This window comes from Pararge aegeria, chromosome Z, assembly GCF_905163445.1.
Source record: "Pararge aegeria chromosome Z, ilParAegt1.1, whole genome shotgun sequence".
In the NCBI taxonomy this organism is placed as follows: domain Eukaryota; kingdom Metazoa; phylum Arthropoda; class Insecta; order Lepidoptera; family Nymphalidae; genus Pararge; species Pararge aegeria.
Genome location: NC_053208.1, coordinates 17,660,675 through 17,684,874, shown reverse-complemented (window position 1 = coordinate 17,684,874; position 24,200 = coordinate 17,660,675). Strand labels below are relative to the sequence as shown.

Below are 24,200 nucleotides of genomic sequence, written 5' to 3'. Positions count from 1 at the left end.
TAGGACCCTTTCTACTATGACCTTCATACTGTCTAGACAGAAAAGGCTTTGTCTAAACGACTTTTGTATGACCTTTTTTACTCTGTGAATATAACCTTAACCATCTATACTTCTATACTAATTAAGAAGAGGTAAAGTTTGTGAGTTAGTGACACTGTCGGAGGTAATCTGAACTGATTTTGAAAATACTTTCACCGATGTAATGCCACAATATTTGTGAGTGCCATAGGCTATATATTACGTTTTACAAAACGTTGATTTGCAAATTAAGTCTGAGAAAAAACGGACGAACGAAAACGTTTCCTACGAACGCTGCCTTAACGATGAGAGATAAATATACTTGAGTTTTATAGAAAAGTTGTAGAGCTTGTTGGTGCCTAGAATAAAGTCTGCGACAGCTACTACAACTATTATATTTAAGTAACACAAAGTAGTTTTTTATAATAAAAAATAATTAAAAACGTTAGGTCATATAAAATTATGAATTCTTATCCAAATAAGTAAACTTATCGTCTCAAGTATTCAAAACAAAAGACTTTTCTCTTTTACTGCATAGGTATAATTTGGACGAATGGTTAAGGAGATGATACAATATAGGTATTGAATGTCGTAATCTTTTGAATGATATTATTTCTACTAGACGTTTTTTTATAATATGTTTAACATGCCCATCTACAAGTATTCAGAAATAATCTATGTTGGCTTATATCGGCTTCGAACTCCTGAAGGACCGTATAGTATTTTTGTACCAATTAATAACATTACATACTGGATAGAAGCAGGCGTTACTTTGCGGAATTCCGTAATATATTATGAAAATTAAGCTTAATTTGCTATACACCGGGAAAAGCATTAGAATATGTACGGTGTAATTTATAATTATTTATTATAAAGTTAATATCTCCTAAGAACGCCCCGATGTCCGAGCGAAACGTGCGTAACTTTGACGAAGATCTAATTGGTGTGGTAAATAAAGATTGAAGAAAATATACATTCACCCATACCAATTCTTCTGCTTTTCGCATAGTATAGCTTATTAAGCTTAAATTTCATAAATCACATTTCATCAACGATCTCCTATATAGAGAAATTTAGTCAATATAGATTAACATAATTTATTCAATCATAATCATTTCATTCACTCATTTGTAACCTGGTAAGATAGCCAAAATGGCATGCGATTACGAATCGGAGAATCGTTTCAGAAGATGCAGGATAGATACCCCCGACAGTGTCAAAAACTACAGGTAAGTAGTAAAAATAAAGGGCTACTTTCGAAAGTCAGGATGTGTCTTAAAGGTATAGAACATCGCGCTATGACTAATAGCAACGACTGCACTGCGATCATGAATGAGAAATGTTGCAAAAACTGCAAAAATATCCTTTTTGAGAGATTCCGATGCGTGCGATGGGTGAACGGTAAACGTTACGCCAAAACGGAACGGAATTATGTAGTAAGTATGGCGGAATTGTTCTTCTTTAAAATATCTAAGAAACAGTCCGCGATTTTAAGGTTGGCTCATACGCGGTAGATATAAAATATACCTATACTCTAGTAGATTTTGTACCCAGACTTCATCCAACCATAATAAATCTGATAAATACAATTAATGACTCTCAATTAATTGTATCAATGAGATTTTCTCCACAAAAAGTAGGGGCTCAGTAACTACTGATCTTTACATAACTGGTCGAGACTCGTGCCCTGCGTTTCAATAGATATATGCATATATTCTACTATATACTCCCCAGACATTGGTCCAAGACTTTTAATTTTATCTAATTTGGATAACATTTGCAAAGTAAAAGCGTTATTCTGTAGCGGTAGTGAAGTATGCATTTAAAGTATATTATTGCAGGGGCATCATCGAAATTTAAAATAGCAAAAGTGTGCAAATAATTTCAATTTTTCCACCTAAACAGTTATTGTAAAGGTAAAAAGCAGATTATATAAAAGCTCACGAATAAGCCAAAAGTACTTGTGAAACACTGGTAGAAGCTAATTGACCATTTACTCCGCTTCAATATAATTTCCATAGTGTTCAACAGACCTTGAAGCGCAACAGGGCAATAATAGTTTAGCAATGTGATTATTGACATAATGTGTTTCCACGGCTGAGTAGGCGATGTGGAATTAATGGGATCACCACACTGTTAAATATTAATTTCCGGAGTGTAACACCTGCTGTATTACCGCGTCCAAGTGTTAATTAATATTCTCTGCGGTCAGGGATTTCGTGTTTAGTTTAGGGCTTGGTTAGTCTAAACTGATTGTATCATTGATAACACATATTTTCCGTTAAAAAACATATATATAGCTATTAATATAAAGTTATAGGAATAATGTTGGAAGTATTTATAAAGTGTTCCGGCAAACTTACTACGTTTTATGGAGAATGCCTTAAGATGCGCACTATTTGTTATTTATATCGAATATTTTTATGTGCTAAGACGAGAAATCACAATAAACAAATAGTACAAAATATCGAGCCTTTACTGCCGCCGATCTGAGCCGAGCGCAACCGGCGAAACACAAATTTAACAGGAGAAAGTTTATTTTAATATATTGACAGACAGATTTATCTGCAAGATTATTTTTAAAAATCTGTAACAGACAGATAATTTTACTCGCGTTATGCTTAGTCAGCAATCATGGCTCCATATCATGTTCCTATGTATCTCTATACAAAAAAAAACAGTAAATAAAAATATGGTTGAAATTGTCTTTATCATTATCATTCACACTATGACATAATGAATAGTCATATTAAGTATCACCATGTCTATAATTTTATAATAATACTAGCGGACCCCAGCGCCATCTGTCGGGCTGATTTGTAAATCTAAACCATCCAGGGTGCCACCCAAACGCATACCGAAAAATTCATTCAAATCGGTCTGGCCGTTTAGGAGGAGTTCAGTGACATACACACGCACACAAGAAATATATATATAAAGATAACAATTAATTATGTAGTGTGCCTAACGAACCCTAAATAGTATTTTGAGATCGTTGAGTACGCCTACAGTTTCTATCTCGTAACCAGTTGCATGAAATATTTTTCAGTTGTATGAAATAATTTTAGGAGTCTTCCTACTCTAACTAATTAGTATTTAAAGAGTAAAGTGATTATTGTAATCACTAACTTGTTGGGGATATTAAAACATCATAGTAATCCTCAAGTTATAGTATCACACTACTACGTCCGCGTACAATTTGGAATAGGTGCATAAAATTTTGCCATACAAAATTTTATTCCCTATTCGAAACAAAAGTTCACTATAGGAAAAGTTTTCAGAGATATTTTATATGCAGATTTTAACGACCTAACTTCAAAAACATGGGACTCTGATAGTTTTCAACCCGAATTATTATTTGTTGTTATAGGGGTGACAGAAATACTGTGGAAAATTCAATTCTCTATAGTTCATGAAATGCAGCCCGCTTTCAGATAGACGGACAGACGGACAGCGGAGGCTTAGTAAAAGGGGGACCATTTAAAGAATGTTAGAGAACAAAACTAATGCCAGTTTTCATTAAACCTAGTGATCGCCTAATTCGAATCTATAGAAAAAAGGCGTTTCTTATTAAGGTTGCCCCTTGCTCATCGTTAGTAAAAATTTACATAAATCTCATAGCGTGACGTAAGCCAGGCTCCATAAAAATGTTCAACCCCTTTAATACGATACGATTCGATTTCTTTCAACTAACCCCTTCGAAATATTAAGAGGATTGGAAGGTTTAATTAACGTTATATATTTATTAAGTTACGTCGATTAAAAACTGTAGTTTTATAGTTTTAAAAAGCAATAAAATATCTACATCATATAAAAAAAAACTTTAGCAAAGAGACGTTTTTTCCAAATATAGATAGTTAGTTATAGATTTGTAGTCTTATTATAAATAATCATTAATAAAATATCTATTTTATTTGAAATAAATTTGAGAAAAGCCATTTTAGCCAAGCATTTTTTAGTGTTTTGTTTTTAGGAAAATCCCATGAAGCATGTATATTTCCAACAGGGTGTATGTCAATTTACATTTATGAAACATTTTCAGAGATTATTTTTTGTATACCTGTAACCACTAACAATTTGTAACTGTAACAACGAAGCTCCATGAAATTTCTTAAACTCACGGGAATTATAAAAAAAATATGATAATCAGCCGATGATAGCTAGAAAGCCGCGGGCAGACACTAGTATTATTAAAAACTAGGTCAGGGACAAGTTCTGTATGTTAATGTAATTGGACACGTCATACAAATTAATTATTTTTGTTATATTGTACATCAATTTCAAATTCAAGGTGAATAAAACGAGTCCTGCATTTTGTGAGCCTTTTTCGTAGTCAATTATTATTCCTGTACATTATGAACTGTTTAACAGGCAACTCGGGCTTTGCAATATAATATATTGCTTCATATTGAATATTCATTGCGGTCTTGCTATTTGATATTGGTTATACTAATTTTAAAAACGGGAGAGTTCTTTTTATTCCACTACAAGTTAGCCTTTGACTGCAATCTCTGGTGGCTAAACTGTTAGGGGTATGTTTATAATTAATCCCGTAAGGTGTGCAAGGGCCATTAAGTTGGTTAACACCGTTTTTCAATGCAACTTTGACTGTGTGTTGGGCGGTGTGGTCTTACAAGGTGGGGCCAATTTCCGAATTTATAGTCTCGCGGGAGGCTTCGGCCGTAGCTAGTTACCAGCCTACCGACGAAGCCGTGTCGCCAAGCAATTTTGCGTTCCGGTGGTGATACGATGCCGCGTAGAAACTTTTAGAGATATAGGTTTAATATAACTGCCATACTCCTAATAGGTTAGCCCGCTATCATCATAGACTTCATTATCATCAGGTGACCTCATTATCAACACTGAGTTGTAATGGAATAAAAAAAATTGCATTCAACAAACAATTTTTTTTTTAAATATTTAACTAGCAGTTAACCCCCGACGCGTTCGAATTTTTAAAAATACAACTAGAGGCTTTTATTTTACCGGGATATATAATATCCTATCGGCCATAGGATATTAAATCCATTTGTTGTTAAATGCAGTGTCAGTACACTTCGTAATTAAAATCACGATGTGTATCTCACATTTTACTTTGCGTAAAACAAATTTTCTTCTAATCACCCGAATTACGAAATGGGTTGAACGATATTGTTTTAAACAGTTCTGGCTGATAACTATTATTCATATCCCATTAGCGGCCCACTACGGGTTACGGGTCTCTTCGTAACGGTAGTCCAACACGCTGGCTTAGTGAGAAGTGGTGGACTTAACACGCCCTTGAGACATTATGGAGAACTCTCAGACATGCAGGAATAATTATATATATTATCTATTTGTATATGTATAACATGTTTTTTGTGTGGTATAAAAACTTCGTTATGTTATTAAATCAACGACGTTGTAAGATTAAATCATTTGCGTAAGGGCTAAGTGACGTTTTGCAACTACGGACTCACCAAAACGTAGGGTTTTTATAACAAGCATGTTCACAAGATGTCGAATTTTCGACAGATGGTCCCGTATGCTTTTGGTTGGCCAATACAGCGACAGCTGCGATGTCTCTTACCCACAAAATATACAATCCGGCAACATTTATTAAGGTAATTTAAATAAATTACACCAAAGTGCATTGTGTTTGTACCTATACCTCAACTCCTACTTAAGAACAAAAAGTATGGTTTTTCGAAGGTTGTTTAAGTATCAATACGATTTTAATAAAGTGAGATTGGGCATGTGCGAATCCGGTTCAACCACCGAGGGTTCCGTATCTTGGAATGAAGATCAGAAATATAGTCATTTGGTTAAAGTGCTCGACCGACCGAACCGCGGGGAGCCGACCCCTAAAGTCGGCCTGCGTTGATAATAATGATGATTGCCTCTTCAAAGTAACATCGTCTATTTAATTACTGTAAGGAACCCATTTTTTCAACGGCCCAAGTAAAATTATGTACATCAAACACAGGTAACATATACCTGTGTGTGACGATACGTGTTTTTTAACGTAAAAAAATACGCACGTATATTTACGCTGAATGTGCAAGACTGAGCGCGGGGTGGGCAATTAGCCGTGTTTTAACGTGTCACTTTTGGACATACAACGTAATTATGCCTTACAACTGTAATAGATAATTTAATTTTTTTTAAGTTAATATATATTAAGTTGTAGCAAATAATATTTGGTTGGGAGATTACCTCGTGATTATAGAATAATTATCGTTATCCACATAACACGCCAACATGCTTTACCCCACGCGACATCATATTCAGATTTAATTCATCATCATATTCAGGATATTCAGGTGTGGCATGGGTGAGAGTATAATACATAAGATACGCCAACAGACTTTTTGACCTTTTGCTAAACTGTATTTCGTATTTGTTCTTCCTCTGCAAAAGGAGCTCTACCTAAGTATCTTACACGTTTTTTGTCTTTCAGTTATCGGTTTCCGAAAAAAAAGGTCGGCAATACGGCAGTAGGTACTAAAGTAGCGGTGGGTTGTGAATTATGATGGCTGGGCTGAAATTAATATGAAATTAGTGAGAGCATATAGTTAGTCAGTAATAAAAAAAAGAAACAGTCTAATTTCATTCCGGCTACCTATGCGTGCCGTTACTTTAGTTATCGTTAGAAAATAATTTGAATTACTTTTAAGACAAAAAAGACTTCCCATCTTAGATCAAAGGTCAATTATACTGTAAGGAGCTTTAAAACATAAGTGTCCGTCCTTAATTAGATTTATTAATTACATATTGTCATAATTTAGTTTATAATTAGGTACCTACTCGTCTATATCTAGGTATTTGTCGCCTTATAGAAATCCCGTATCAAATAAAGATTATTACAACTTAGTTAATAATAATCCGTCCATTCCTATTTATGTAATTAACTGTCTTAATTAAATAAAGTATTAAGAATACGGCATTTTCAGTCAGTCTGTCATATTTTTGAATAAAATTAAGAAAATTCTTTGTGTGACAACTTTTGCACAGATTTAAATTTAACTAATAATAACGTACTAATTATTTAAGTAGATTACGTATATTATGTAGATGGTACACCGTGTGTAATGTTTCATAGCATTAAATAATGTGTATATTATTTAGCACCATTAAAACACTAGTTTTAATGATGCTGACTAATTCTGCAAGATATGTTGCGGATGACATTAAGACGGCACTAGAGGCAGCTATCGCCCGGGCGGTAAGGCCGAAAACCAGATTGTCTATATACCTGTTACCTGTTTCTTATAACTTTCAAACAATATGTATTGTTTACTTACACGAAAGTACCTATTAATAAAATGAGTACCTGTATAAAATAATGGAATTGCTAACTTTTATTATGGTTGCTACAAACGCCGCTGTTAAGTCGCTTCGTTTTGGTAACCGGTTGGTAACCTGTCAAAAATGTTACACGATACGGATTAATTCCAACTTGTGTTGTCAATTTTAAAATGTCAATAATTATTCTAGTGTTTTTTAAGTATTTAAAAGGCCGATATTTCAATCGCCAAAAAACCTTTAGGTAATTGATTGATAGTGAACGAAATTAATACTACTTTAAATTTGGCGGTTAAAAAATCAGCTTGTTAGAGTATAAGTTACTTTATTAACTGTTTTTTAATCACCTTTTTAAAATAACAATAATTTGTTGATTTCATCTCTTGTTTTAGGTATATTGTAATTAATACCAACGATGCGGTCTACAATAATTCATTCCTTAGGAAATGGGAATAAAAAAGTCCTATTCAGACTCTGCATAGGACTCTCGCTGTCCGAGACATGAATTGCTTAGATTTTAGGCAGCTGCATATGTTCTAGGCCCTACCTAGAACATTGGGTTCGAAGTCTCCTCCTACGTAACAAATGTCGATCAGGTTCATTATTTTTCTCGATCATTGTTGACGTAGCGTAGAATACAGATCACCTCTTCTCAACCTGTCTGTGAAATTCTCATTAAAATCGGTCGGTTGTGCAAACAGATAGATACAAATATAAAGTGTGTTTAGATTTGTTTTGCTATCATTCGATTGATTTTATATGTTTAATAAGATGCAGTTATTTTTAACAGGTTCATCTTTCATCTTCGTTTTTATTGTTTTTCAACATAGATTTTTGTGTAGATGTATATTTTGTATAACCGATGTTAGTTACATTTTGTGATAAAACCACCGTCCTATAATTAAATTTAAAATAAAAGTGACACGGAAACTCGTATATTTGTGTATTCATTTCATCCCCCCCACTCCGAATTTACACCTGCGCAATTATTGGCTTCGAGTTGGTGTGGTAAATCCGCTGACAACTTACTTAATGAGGTGAATGTATTTTAATTATGAATTTGATACATCCGTATTAACAAACAAGATCTGATTCCAGGTATACCGTGCGTCCGCCTTCACTGTGTTAACTCGTAGTCATCATCGTAACCATCAGCCCAGAAACATCTTACTAGGCTCAGGTCATTTCTCTCATAGGAAAAAGGGGTTTCGGGCCCTCCACGCTACTATTGGAGCAGAGTGGAGGGTCTAAGCAACAAGGTTAACAAGGTTCCTAAGAAGCACAACGCTCCGTTTTCATCTCTAGCAAGACAATAGATGAAATTGTAAAAATGCTGAAGTATGCCGGCTTCTACTCTGTAGAATCTGCCTTAGAAGCGGTGGTAGAATCATTACTAAGAGAAGGGCTTGAACTTTCAAAAGTGCTTGTTAGGCCTCATCAGCCTAATAAACGTCTTACTGCTGGGCAAAGGCGTAGCTTCCAATAGGTGAGACGGTTTTAGAGCATAGACCCACCATGCTGCTCCAATGCGGGTTGGTGGGCTTAACACATGTAAGTTAAAATAACCGGGACTGACGATTATACGTGCTGTCCGAGGCACAGGGGTTGATACCTCCAATTTCCTAACGCCTCTTAAAGGTGAGACGGTTTTAAAGCATAGATCCACCATGTTGCTCCAATGCGGATTGGTGGGCTTACCACATGTAAGTGATAATAACCGGTTACGACTATACGTGCTGTCCGAGGCATGGGGGTTGAAACCGCCAATTCCCTAACTCGAGGCTGGTATCTAAATTCTTTTAATAGAAAATACCTACACAATAACTTATATAATTCTTAGCCCAATTCCGGGATTTGAATCTCTTAGCTTGTGATCCGAAGTTAAATATGCTAACCACTAGACCAACGGCCGATAGAAACATTAAATCAATGAACGAGGCAGTTAATATTGGGATAATTAAAGTAGGCCTAATAGAATAAGCACTGCTAGCTCTAAAAAACTAAATAAATCTGAATTGTCAAAGTGATATTGTGAGATGATAACTAGGGCTTGTTGTTAGACGAGGGTGTTTTCGAAATCCTCGTAGGTATAGTTTTAAATAAACGAACATATATTTAACCTCATCTTCACATATACAATTCGTAGTACCTACGGATTAAGCGGTGGGTATTCTCTTGGTTTATTTGCATAGAGAAGTTTTGACTTTGACTTTGAATGATAGACAGCAGCCGTCCAAACTAATTCTACTTAGCATAATCTTCCTTGAAAGCACAATATACACCCAGGCGAAAATCCACAACACTCTAGGCACTTTCTTCGTGCATTTTAGGCTACAGATCAAAGTTTTGAAAGGCTTAAGTCAGAGGTAGGTATCATGTTTTGAAAATGATTCCCGTATTACAATGAAGTTTTTACGGTACCGCTAAATGATGCTAAATGAGGTTGAAAATATTGAAGCCATTAATAAATAATCTATGTAGTAATAAAGTAAAGTCTTTTCTGAATTTTAAGGACGCATTTGCAAATTTGATTAAATATGGGAGTTCTTGGGCTCGCTTTCTGGCTAAATTAAATCAAACAAAATACAGATAAAAATACTTACTAGTAGATGGGTTCATAATGTGACCGCTGCATTTGTTATATTTTCTGAAAATTATTACATTTAATACTAGTTATGTAAACGATTTTCCGTCGACTCTCCACACAAAACTGACATTTCGAGTCGAGTTTCGGTTCTCTATTTACGTCAAAGTCAAAAATATCTTTCTTCTTCTTCTTTTGATTTATGGCTTTTCGTAGTGCCAAAACAGCACAAGGAAAGTGAAGGAAAGCATCAAATTAAAAAGTCAAAGTCAAAAATATCTTTATTCAAGTAGGCCCGTAGGTAGCACTTTTGATGCGTTCCTAAGAATTACACGGTAGTAAGATGATGGCGATAACCACATTCGTAAACTTAAAACTAAAGCTACGAGGGTTCCGTCCTGGTCTAAGAAGAAGCCCACAATAAACTTAGCCGGGGGTTTTTTTGTTTATCACCATATGCAGTTACATACTTAATTAATTCCATTAAAAATCTGGGTGCTCCCAAGGAAAAGTTAACTTTTCAGAACTGTTAAGGAGTCGAATTTTTTTGAACGCAGTTAATGCGGATAATAACTTAATTTGAAAAGCCATTACATATAGATTAGATAAAGCTCCTTAGCAGTGACGTTCATAATATTAATCAATACTTGGTTTTTTTTTTTAAATATTTTCAATTTTACAGCGTGTGCACCTAATCGCAGATGGATCAAAATGGCCGAATGAGTCACAATATGATAGTAGGTACAATATGACTGCAGCTTCGGTTTTCATGAAGTAAGTTTTTAAAAAACAAGTGCGGAAAAGTTACGTAGCATGCAAGTTCCCAACTTCCGGTACATTTGCCTCCATAACTGATGTTTTCATTTCTGATGTTCAAATGGCAATGGAAGTTTCTGGTCGACTGATTTACTAAATACCTATTATTTATACTAAGACATCAAAACGCAACAATAACTGGTACAGAAACCCTTGAAAGAATAGTTACAGATAAAACATAAAAATAATCTAGATAAAGGAAAAAAGGGGATTTCGGGGAAAAAGGAGAAAATCGAAATTAAAAAGCCCTTAATAAAGTAAGACGTAGGTTCAGGGTGTTCTTCCAGCGCGTTCATCCTGTTTCTCCCAGTGCTTTTAAGGACCTGTGGGTAATGAAAACCAGGTTGTCGATTTTCTACACTAGGGTCCTCGCGTTGGTTGGCGTGCAATTGTTCCGGCACGCCTCTTACGTAAACACGAGCACGTAGTGCCATAGGTGGGTTCGCTTCGGCGGATTACCGCTGGCGGAGTCGCGGATGTGTGCGAAAGCGTTCCTGTGGTTCCGTCGTCAGGCGGTGAGTAGGAACAACATAGGGTTTTAGTCAGTAAGATTCCGACATAAACTTTGCGCCTCCCTGTGGCGCAGAGGTACCCATGGATGTACACATTCCTCAATTCCAAATCTCAGTCAAATCCGTTCAGTTGCTGTTGTTGCACGTAAGAGTAACAAACATTCGATACATTCATACATCGGTACATCTATACGTCCTCACAAACGTCTAATGTTGTTCATATATAATTCAGACATGGAACATTTTGGTGATGTATTTCTCTAGTGTATTCCGGGATACACCCATAACAATATTAAACGTAATTTCCCCTTTACATAAGTGTTTATTAGGCGCAACTTTTTCTGAAACCGTTTTCAATATGATGCCCTCTTTTGACTGATGACTGAACTACGTTACACTGAGGTGCAACCCTACCAAAATCCACCCCTAGACTTCGATAGGGTTACATGTTAGCCGCTTGAGGGAACTTCTAGTAGGTACCTGTTGCATTAAATACAGACTTTGACTCAAAATAGGTAGAGGGTAGATAACTATTCAAAAAATGTTCCTACATGTTTGCTTGGGTAGGACTCGATTTTTTTTTTTATAAAAATAGATTTTCCTGACTCACGCTATCAGTTACAGTTTATTCGCTAAAACGAAAGCTTTTTTACATATTATTTTACAAAAAATGGCTCGAAAAAATATATATCAAATCATACCATTTTGCGGAATAATTATGTTGTGTGGTGACAGCAGATCAAATAGCACTTTGTCACCATCCCACTTCTACCCGAGGGTGTCGTACAAGACGGGTAAGGGAACATGATGGAGAGCGGGCAGCGATCACCAACCTGTCTGCCCTGCGTGGGGATAATGGCCAAACCGTCCCGTTGGGAAACGCTTATAACCCAGTGGTGGACTGTCATAGGCTACTGATAACGTAATGTAATCCACCTGGGCCGTTTAACTGATATCTTCCACATATTTGCACACAGGTATCCATGACCCGAAGGCACAGGCAATGAAAAAATTAACCGTAATATTTGACCTAAGTATATAGTATCCCAATGTATAGTATCCAAGATGGCAGGCCACAGACCCCTTTTTTTAAATATCGCAAACAGGGAGCCTGATGCAGTGATAACCACCGGTGCGGCCTATGAACTGTTTAGATGATAGAACTATTTAGATGTTCAAAGTAAATGCTATGTAGATAGTTACTGTAGATGTTTATCTGTATATTATAATAATGTATGAATATTCATCATATATCTTAGTCCCCATGACACAAGCTACGCTTACTTTGTAGCTAGATGGCGTTGTGTGTATCGTCGTAATAAATTTATTTATTTATCTAAGTACCTATTAGGAAAAACTAAGTTGATCCACTCTTAAAATATCCCTTAGGAACATAATGAAAACACCGTAGATGGAAGCTGGTGCCTAATTCCACATTTGGCTCTTGCCACTATAATAATTATGACTAAAAGAAAAATACTGCGCAAATAAAGTGTCCCGGGCAAGTAGGAAAGGCCAGAGGCCAGTACCCGGAGCACCCGTAACACTATCAGTTACTATCCAAATAATTGCCGGATGTATTACTTTGTACCTCATCATCATCGTCATTCATCAACCCATTACCGGGAACCAGTAGTACCAGTAGAGCACAGATCTGTTCGAATAAGAAGTTTGGGCCATAGTACACCAAGCTGGCCAAGTGCGGATTGCTAGATTCACACGCCTTTGACGACATTACGGGGAACTCGGTGGTTACCTCACGATGTCTTCCGCCAACGTTAAAGAAAGTAATATTTAATTTCTTGAAATGCACATAACTCTTTACACATATTAATGGATGCGAATGCAATGCATTTGTAGCAGTACCTACAGCTTTTTATAACTGAGCTTGTCCGGAGAAGTGTTTGATGACCGATGGGCTCAGTGGGCAGTGGTTGGCACGATTCCCACAACTAGAAAATTGTTTGTGTTATGAACACGAATGTTTTTCAGTGACTTGGTATTTATCTGAATATTATAAGTAGGTATGTATATCATTCATGAAAATATTCATCAGTCATCGTAGTACCCATAGCACACTGCACAAGCTATGCTTACTTTGGCGCTAGATGGCGATGTAAGTATTGTCGTAGTATATTTACGCCTCAGCTGATGGACACAGGGTTGCATTGCACGTTACAAAACGTGCCCTTAGCATTCTCTTCGAAGTGTTACCGTGTTTATAAGCGATTAGTTTCCATTTACCATCAAATGGGCCATATTCTTGGCCCGTCAATTATTGCTGTAAATCAATTCAAATTTAATTTTTCAAGCCTTTCTGAGATGAAGTATAAAGCGTAGGTATATAAATTGTCATTGATCAGTTATTACTCAAAAATCTAACCTACCTAGTGCTAAAGAATTTCCAGATACTTCTAAGCATTAATGAACATCTTTATAATCATCAGTCTTCTAACCCCACTTGGCATAGGCCTTATCTCTCTCTCTCTTTCTCTCTCTTAGGGCAAAGGGTTTCATACCCACCACGCTTGACTACAGGTTTTAGGTATAGCTCGTGTCAATATTAGGACACACAAGTAATTTCGAACTCGCGCTTTGTGGCATTAGCTATTCAGGACATTCGCTATTTCCCAGGGCATCGCAGTTACAATGTAGATACCTAAGTAAGATAGGATCACTCTTTGACATTGTAGGAACGCAATAGAACTATGCGCAAAATGTAGTTTGTGTCATCAAATTTTCCTGCCCGCACACAAATTGTATTGTGAGTTCGGTTTAGTTGCGACGGATATATTGTTTTACTTGGCTTGTTAAAATAACAATAATATTATTCAAATCACCTTTATCCGTGTGGCTTTACATTTTCCTTTCTTTCTTTTAGTATGTAGATTAACTTATGCATAGAATTTATAATTAATTCTTAAAAGAGTGATTAGGTACGGGTAGATAACGTGTAAATAAAACCGAAATATTACTTCACTGACCTTAGAGGTACATATATTATTTACTGTCTCTGAGACTTATCCGTCAAACTGAAACGCTAATAGTTTTTTAAGTAAACCACTGCCATGGTTTTTAACGAAATAAATCAGAAACTGCACATGCAAGATTGAAATCAAATTAATCAAGTCACTTTATTAGCCTAGGTACTATGCGCGTATCAATCTTATATCTTCAATAGGGTTATGACAACCAGGTTGCACAGATTAATGAAAATGCTTCCTCTGATTTAATATTTTTACAGCGTGATTCCTTATGAAATATACCTATGCACCCATCAACGGTATTTTCTAATTCGGTTACACGTTGTATATTATGTTTGGGTACTAATTTACTAATCGCTGACAGAAATCAATAAATAAGTATGTAGGTATCACCATCATTATCATATAAACCAATAACCGGGCCACTACAGGTCTCCTCCCACAATGTGAAGGGTATAGACCGTAGTCCACCACGCCGGCCCAGTGCGCATTTGTGGACCGGTGGGCATGTATAATAACTAGTATTTTATTAGTATTACACTACATGCTAGCCCTTGATTGATTGCAATCTCACCTGGTGGAAAGTGTTGATGCACTTAAAAATTGTAGCAGCTTAACCTGTAAGAGGTATGGCAGTTTTATTAAAGGCACATCTTTGATAAGGTGGTATGGCCACGGTCACCCGCCCAGGCAGGAGAAAATTCCCAGAAAAATTGGGCATACATTTAATGCCCAATTTTTCCCCAACGGTTATCGAATCAGAGACCTCCCACTTAAAATCACAGAACTCACCACTGTGCCAGCCGCCAGGGAGGTCGTCAACCAAGAGTTATTAATAATATTTATTTAGACTGCGAAGATAGATGGTAAGTACCTAGAACCTTTCGTATCACTATCACTAGTACTATCACTAGTAGGTCACCTACATCACCTCACCACATACTTAGAATAAAATCAAGTCGCTTCCGGCTTCTGGTCCGTCTCTTTAAAAGTATGCTAAGATATTATACTATTTAGAATAGATTTTGATGCGATTTTTATAATAGATAGAATGGTTCAACAATAAGGTTTATATGTATAATACATGCATAATATAGTATTTAAAAATATGATAACATGACCATAGAATAATTTTAGAGGTTTCTAATGTGATATCGTAAAGAAACACATTTTTATGCCCTTACGTTCCAAACGCTGAACCCTACGAGATGGATCAAAATAACGTACTAAAGTATTGGCAACCTAAAACTAAAACTCTAAGGGCTCACATTGACCATTTTTCGTAAAAAGTAAATGACTTTTTACGAAAAATAATGGCATTTTTACAAAACTATTTGAAGCAATCTCAGCAATTATGTAATTTAATGTACAATGTAATTTTTTTATAGATTAATGTGACTCTTTATAGCATGTAATTTAAGTGAATATTTTCGAAGATATTACATTTGATTTCAAATGCAGGGACATTGAGGCGGTAACAGCGGAGGGTCGGCGGCGCGTGCCTTTCAAAAAAAGGTTTAAACGTTGTATTTAAAGACATTGTGCAGTTTATTAAGTATCAAAATTGCACCCGTGCTTAACCGGGATGGGGGGTAGTTTAAAATAAATTGTAATTTTTTTTTCAAATTTCATTTTCAATTGCGGATACAACTTTACTTCTACTTTCATATTTGATTAATTGAATGCTATAAAATAAATTCGGTTCCTTAAAAATTGTACAATCACGAACCAATAAAAAAATAAATAATATTTTAACCTACCAAATTTACCCGTAAATTATAGTCCTGCCTTCGACTTAGTTCTAGAGATATAGTTATCCGTACTAGGTATATAGGAACAAGTAACATATTACCTAGGTTCTCTTATTCCGTAATATGAAGGGAAAGGTACTTAAACCGATGTTTTTTAACGTAAAGATTAGTGTACCTGGTAGACACCACCTCTCGGATCTAATGTCGGCTTACAGGTGTTTTCGATGCCATATCAAAAAGGAAATACAAAAAAGGTCTATTTAATAAAAATAAAAAAAATATTTCTGGTAGGTATAAGAATAGGTCGTAAAGTATCTCGGAAGAGTTTAACCAGAACAAACACCGTGACACGAGATATATAAGATTTCGAGGTCAATCGATAGTTGGGATAGGTAGCTATATTATGGAATATCGATAGTCGATATTCGACGAGCAAGATTATCGATGCGGCAGGTGATGAGTCGGACTGTTCGTTTTTGGCGAATCAGAGGCGGGACAGGTGCGAGCGATGCGCAGGTGTCGCCGCGATCTCGGCCGATATCGATATACAGGTTGTTGTCGATCGATAAACTAGCCGCCGTAAGTTGATATAGAAATCGTCTTATCAAAAAGTATATCATGTATAGTTATAGCTTCAATCACGTTTACGTACACCAGTGTTACTAACTTGCCTTTTTACGTAAACAATTTATATTACTTTTTAGTGTAAAGCAGGTTTAGAAAAAAAAACAAATAATATTAATAGATTTATTCCCTATTAATGTAAAGTGTACTGAAAATAACAAAAAGATTGTTTGCATATTAGCACAAAATATACGAAAAACTATAGCCGATTTTAGGTAGGTTAGGTTAGAAAAAAATTAGACCTCTGACAAAAGCGCGCTGTGGTAAACTTTTACAAATACTGTGGACATATGCCGCTTGCGTCCAGCGGCTCCCTGCGACTCGTTTGATGTCATCTGTTCACCCCGTAGGGGGTCTACCAACGCTTACCGGTGCGAGGTCACAATTCCAGCAACATGGGCCCCGAATTCCATCCGTGCTTATACCTAACTTACCTGGGTACATAATTATATTTTTTATTCATTACAGACTAGGTTATTAATAATAAAGTAATTTTGATCTCTACGGTATAAGCGCAACTTAAAATTTAATACTCATAGTAGTTATAAGGCCATTCTTTAGCACCAGCTTAGGAAAGAGATTAGTATGTTAGTATAGTAATAAGTAAATCTTATACTTATTTTATCTTGTGTGTATTTAGTTAATTCGTGTCTCAGAATATACTAAATGTAATACTTAAAACGCTATTTTTAAGTGATTTTCTTCAGAACTTTTCTGAAAACCTAAGTTGGTGTAAGCGGATTGGCTGTAGAAAACTCTCAACTTAATTCGGTAGTACCTAACACGTTTAGTTCCTCAAACGTTTGATCAAAACCTTTAAACCTTTTAGAGTGTTCAAGTAACTTACAAGGGTCTTATGGCGTCAAAGTTGTACCGTATCTTTATACCGCCAACCGATTTAGCAACCTAAATTGTGAATATACCTAAATGTATATTTATCGAATTACAGCTATTACCTACGGGAGTGGTGCAAATTCCGGCAGTTTTGCACTTTTGATACGCAATATAGTGTGTTAAGCAATAACATCCAAATGTAAACAACAAACAATTTTGCATTATATCGCGAATCAGTAGGTAGGTAAATAATTATTATAATGTCGGAAAGATAATTGATGCTGTTATTTGATGGTAACTTTGCACAGTAGCTAGTTAAATTCATTGTCAACTGAGATACAGAATCGGCCTGCTGGTCACAATTACGCGTAAAACTAGAAGGTAAACAGTCAAACATCCTGTGAAGGATAATCATGACGCGTGCGCTACTTTGTAAAGTGCACGAGATAGGACAGATGGTGGCTGGCATATGCGCCCGCGCCTACAGCTACGGCGCGGCGGGAACACGTCGCTTCGACTCCAAATCAACTGCTGGCAACCCGCGTGTTAAGAAGCCATTTTCGGTTTGAAATTGTATATTATAGGAGTCAAGCGGCTACACATACGCCAGCAGGATATTACCGACCATCAATTTAATTGCATCCTTATTGTATAAGGAATTTCTACATTGCGATAAGCATTAAGCGATGTCCACACAGCTGAGGCTAATGGGTGCAAAACCTGTTGCACTGTAATTACATGAAATCAAGCCTTCCTTCCATGATATTTGAAAAATACATTGTTGTTAATTAATTTTTGTCGAAAACATTAAAGCGACGGTTTAGTTTAATAATCAGAAGGTAGAGTCACTACAAACATACAGCGTTTCAAAAGTGCTTATATTGAAATAAACGAATTTTGAATTTTTAATCAAAAGATTTTTTTTTGGGGACCGCGCGGAGCCTGTCTTACTATTTTTCTTTATCAAATAATTAAATATGGTTCATAAGGCAGATGCTGAAAAGAAGCCGGTGAAAAATAGTCAGCTCTTTTTGGTCATCAAAATTTTAGTTGATATATATTTTTTTTCGGATTGATAAAACTAGGTGCCCTACGAATACTTCACTTTACCCCTACCAACCAACCGGGGATTCGAACCCAGGACTACTTTACATCAATTATTTCCTACAGGAATGGTGTTTATATCAGCCAGAGCCGTATCTAAGCGGGGTCAGACTTATGCTTTTCGTTGTTCAAACCGTCTAGTTAGGTACACTCCACTGAATTATGAGAATTCTATGAAACAATTTCCAAAATATTAAATTTATATGGATTCGGAAATCTAAATCTAACTAAATAAAAAATCTAAATCGGACTAAATCGGAAGCCTAGTGAAAGAAACGTTTCACAAACTCTTAGATGACAATTTTTTCTTTTTTGTATTGAGTTTTTGCGTTAGGAAAAGTCTATGTAGGTATCAAGTCACAGAAGCAGGACTGTTGTTTCTCAAAAATTATAACTGTAAAAAGTATAATATAAGTACCTATTATATAATGTATATTACGACACCGATTTGGCGGTGCGTTAGGGAACACGTAAAGTGACGCTTGACGGTTGGAAAGAAAATAATTTCTATCTTTTATTTTATTTACATCTGTAGGTAGGCTATGTTTGGACGAGGCACCTGGGCGTTAATTTTGATCGTAAATTTGACACTTCGCCCTGCAAATACTTACTATAAATTCTTACCTCAACTTTGATTTCACGTTCTCCGATCAGACCTAAGGCCAATATATAACATTGTTCTTAGGATCAGACCATGACCATGGACCTAAAATAACTTCGGCATTTCATTCAATTAATTTTATAATATAACCTACAAACGAACTTGGTAAGTATAGATTGTCATCTTTGAGCGACCCGACCGTGCCCCAAGGAAACCAAAAAACTGTAGTACCTACCTCCCTCAGGTAGAAGCATTTGTGCTCAGTTTTAGGGTTCCGCACTTCATATTCCGCAAGACTCACTCACCTATTGGTATTCAAAACCTAAATACAAATATGATTACAGGAATTATTATAAAATGTTGCGATGTTAATTTAAAGGTCAATATATTATTTAATCCTTTAAAAATCAAAAACCATTGTTCTTAGTAGCAAAATTGTGTAGAAATCTAGCAAACGCAGTAAAGCAGTTCCAAATATAAGGGATTTTTATTGATTTTTGGACTTTTTATTTATTTTTTAGGTAGTAATTTTTCTCATCCTGTCGTCTCATACTATGTGCGGTATCGGCACAACATGTCTTCTTCCATTGACTTTTAGCAGCTAAGTCTCCATTCACCACTTTTACACATTTCCTCTTGCTCAGAATCGATGATCTGTTTTGACGTCACCAACTTGTGTGTGCTTTCACATATCTAACCCAATAAACATAACTTAAATGGTCGACTCCTTCCAAGGTACGGAATGATTGCTGTAAGAGACTATTTCGCGCTTTGCCCGCTTTTTAATAGGAGTGTGCTTTGCAGCTGTCCCTAATAACAATGTGTTTTGGCCTAAATGTATCGGGGCACGCGGCACGCACTAGTCTTTGAATTTACGGGCAGCTGCACCACTATCAAAATTAAAAATGATTTCTCAAAGGTGTTTTACGCCACATCTTCTAGAGTAATCCGTGCCATAATCGTTCTTACTCCGCTCATACCTGTGGCTTTTAATGCTAAAGCAATAGGTTCGTAAATTCTGTGCACTTGTTACGAACGCTATTTGAACACGATTAACGAGTATAGCGCTAAATCAAATCAAATTAATATATCGAATATTGTTATCATCGCAAGGACTGCAAAGCGCATAAATTAATAAATAGCCTTTATTGAATTAATAATAGAGTATTTGTCTTTTTTATTATTTATTATTTTTATAAATAAAAGTAACCTAAAATAACCTAAGTACCTACCAAAATAAAACAAAAAAAAATCTAAAACGTCTTTGGAACCACTGCACCGCAGCGAGGAACAGTGCCTATTTTACACATTAACAGTATTGCCCCTTTAAATGGCCTAACTAATTATTTTGCCAGCTCTAGGATACAACACAAATAAATAATTGATTTAAGATTTGTATTTCAGGTGAGAAAATTAAGAAAATCCGTATTTTTAGAGCCAACTTTCGAAGGCCTCCCTGGCGCTGAGGTGAGCGCTGTGAATTTATCGATCCCCGACAGGGGCAATTCGGAAATTAATATTTTTTACATTTTATTGGTATTGTCTGGTCTGGTGGAGTATTTAGCCGGGGGTTACCCTACTGTTAAAGACGTGCCGCTAAGCGATTTAGCGTTCCGGTACTATATCGCGTTGATTACAGCCATAGCTCTAACAGGTTAGCCCGTTACCATCTTAGACTTACCATGAGGTGTGATTGTAGACAAGGGATAACTTTTAGTGGTATAAATAAATAAATATACTACGACAATGCACACATCGCCATCTAGCCCCAAAGTAAGCGTAGCTTGTGTTATGGGTACTAAGATGACCGTTAAATATGTTTATGAATAATATACATATACTTATTATATACAGATAAACACACAGACACTCTCCAGACATTTCCAAACATTTTCCAGCCACGGCCTTGGACTCAGAAAGCAGGGTCGCTGCCCACTGCGCCACTCGGCCGTCAAATAAAAAACAACTTCATATTTGTTTTGGGAGAAAAGTTTGTTAGATGTTTTCAAGACTATCATGTCTTCCAACAAAAACTTTAATGAAGTAATCCATTTGTAAGTATTTTTGAAATATTGATTTTAGGGTTGGTTATTTGCATCTAATGCACGAGCAAATTTCATAAGCCACTCAGCATTCGTTTGGTTATAGTGATGGAATGGTGGAGGTAAAGAGAATGGACGGCATGAATGAGGAGCTGTTATATAAAAGGAAGACCAACAAGACGGATTCGTTCGATCGGATAAAATGTAAAGAAGAACTCGTCATGTATACAATCAATCTTGAATCTTGAAACTGTTTAGTTGGATGTGGATTAATATCATGATATGAGTGCCATCATCATCGATCGTACCCGTGTTTTAATGCAATGATTGGAATAAAAAGCGGTTATTGTGACTTTATTAATACCTAAGTGGACATAAATAGCATCGCGGACTTTTTTTTTCAGTAACGATAAGTAGGTAGGTATGTACGTGGAATACATTAAATTATGTATTATGGACTGGGTTTCCAGGTAAAAACGGCGCTGTACACTTTTATGTATTGTAAGTTATGTAAGTTCATAACACAATGCTGTGGTATAAACTTTTACTGGTTGTTCTATGACTAGGTAGGTACGTAAACCAAATGTTGTTTTTTTTTTTTTTTTTTTTTAAATAAATAGACAAGTGCTTGACTGCAATCACACCTGATGGTAAATGATGTAAATAAATAATAATGATGTTGTTTGCTTGAAGTAAATGCTCAAAAGAAGGAAAGCGCCAGGGTAGCTTTGGCTTTGGCATATATACGCGAATAAGTGCTAAGTTATTGTAATGTTTGAGCACACTTAATTATCTATTTATTTTAATCAGTAAGACCCTCCGCGAAGTACCTACAAACGCTACGCTATTATAATTAGTATTGTATGTGTTTTGTTGATATCCTATTTATATTTCAATTGTTAAAATTGAAATAATAATATTGTAAAGGTATAAAATAGAGGATGAAAGTTTTAATGAATGTCCTTAGTTATATATATTTATGAAGTTATGTAGTTGAAAATTGGTTAGAATTATTAATTATAGAAAACTAATCGCGATAATTTGTAAACGCTTAGTTTATTTTTCTCACCAGAGCGCTCAAATTTAATATACTAATTTCATAGCGTTTTTGTTTTAATTTAAATAAGGGTAGGAAAAAAAAGAATAATGACAAATCCTTGTTAGATTTTTGATGATCCATGTTCAGTAAATGGATGTAGGTGCTTTTTTAATAATATGTACTAAAGTTTCCACGCGTAAATATAAACAGAAACAGTTATTTTATAAAAACTCTTTTATATACCATTTCGTAAAATACCTTACCCTTCGGCGTGCTGGGGTTAAGAAATCAGTCCATATGTGTAAGTACTTCACATCGTACCTATACAATCATTAGAGATAGTTAGCGATCTGATATACGTACGCCGGATTCACCTGGCGTACGCAACATCTGCTTCGGGCTTGGATTTGTGATGTTCTTATATAGTTATATTATGTACACTTACACTAGTACTGCGTTTATAAATCAGAAAAAAATAATATATTTACTGCTTCGTGTAATGGTTAACCATGCTTAGCTAAGGATCACGAGGCGTTGAGTCTGATACTCCGGTCAAGCTAAGATCTCTAAGGCATTTTGTCTTTCTGTTAGGAGTCACTACCGATTTCCTTTTGCCATTTGAAACATCAGATACCGTTAAATAATATTTTAAACCGTAAGTGACGGATCTCTATATTACTACACGTGTGTTTGAAGTTATTATAATCCCTTTGATTAATATACTAGATAGTAGATATAAGTTTTCCCTCACGATTAAGGAGTCTCATCATTTTAAATTCATTCCCGGCCCACTACGGGGCATGGGTCTTCTGTCATAATGAGAAAGCCGTTAGCCTTCAGTCCACTACGCTAGTTAGTAGATTAAACATGCTTTTGGTGCAACTTTCAGGCATGCCAGTTCCCGCACAATGACTTCCTACACCGTTAAAGAAATTACATAAACGCACATAACTCCAAAAAGTCAAAGGTGCGTGTCGCAAATCGGAATCAATCCCCTCGAAAGGAAACCGAAGTTCTAACCACTAGTCTTTCAACTGAACTGTTGTAATAAAAAATCCAATCTGTTAATGATTAACTTAGGAGAAAACCAATATCAAGTGATATAAATTAAGTACTTACATTATATTATAAATTACCCTTACCATTCTTCCTAATATTAAAAATGCGAAAGTGTGTTTGTTTGTTGTTAGTTATGCAACCTATCAGCTTAACTTTAGTCATAGAGTTATTTGAACGCACAGAAAGTAACATTAGCTACGTTTTATCCCTGGAAAACGAACGGTTCCCACGGGATCTGTTTAAACCGTAATAAAAGCGGACGTTGACCACGGGCATCAGCTAGTACCTATTAAATATTTTTAAGCGTCAGTAAAAACCAAAAACCGCACGCTTTTTTACGCGAGGTTGTGTGGGATTCTGAAGTAATTGGGCACTGATGGACGGACAAACTGCGAATTCCTCTTAGGAAACCTGGAGACCTCGCTTCGCTTGGCCAACAAAGCATACCTAATAGGTTCAAGTGACATGCACTCCAGAAATCAAGTACAATTTTGCAATCGCAACTGTCAAGGAATCATGAGTTGCAAAGATGCGTGTGAACACTATATTTATATCAGGAGAGATTATTACGTCCAGAGTGAACACAACGCCAATATAATTCAGTTTTAACTACCATGGTTTTTATAATACATGTAAAAGTTTTTCCAGCGCACGTCTAGGCTGTGAAATGTACGTAACTACATTGAAATTGAATTTCTCTCAGTCTGCTGTCTGAACGCTCACACCCCTTTGTTCACGCGACGTTAAAAAAATCTGTGAAATAATATTTTGAACAGGTGCCGTCATTTTTAACGTTTTAACGGACGGGCTGCCTAAAAAACACGTTAAAAATACTCGGTTAGTTACTGCAGCGCTTTACCGAAATCCATATTTAATCTTATCTATTACTATATATAAAGGCTTTGTCTGAAATGACGGACAGACCACCTGCAGTCCAAACGCTTGAAC

General features: G+C 35.9%; 1 protein-coding gene across 3 annotated transcripts in view; it reads left to right on the top strand.

Moving 5' to 3' along the window:
* Positions 1-8,205, top strand: part of LOC120636168 (intraflagellar transport protein 122 homolog) — a 33,989-nt gene extending 25,784 nt beyond the window's left edge. For all 3 annotated transcript variants that reach the window (XM_039907506.1, XM_039907507.1, XM_039907505.1), the window contains exon 24: positions 7,695-8,205. In XM_039907506.1, the coding sequence (XP_039763440.1) occupies positions 7,695-7,705 (11 nt within the window). In that variant the 3' untranslated portion in view covers positions 7,706-8,205. The remainder of the gene's footprint in view (positions 1-7,694) is intronic.
* The last annotated feature ends 15,995 nt before the right edge of the window (positions 8,206-24,200 follow it).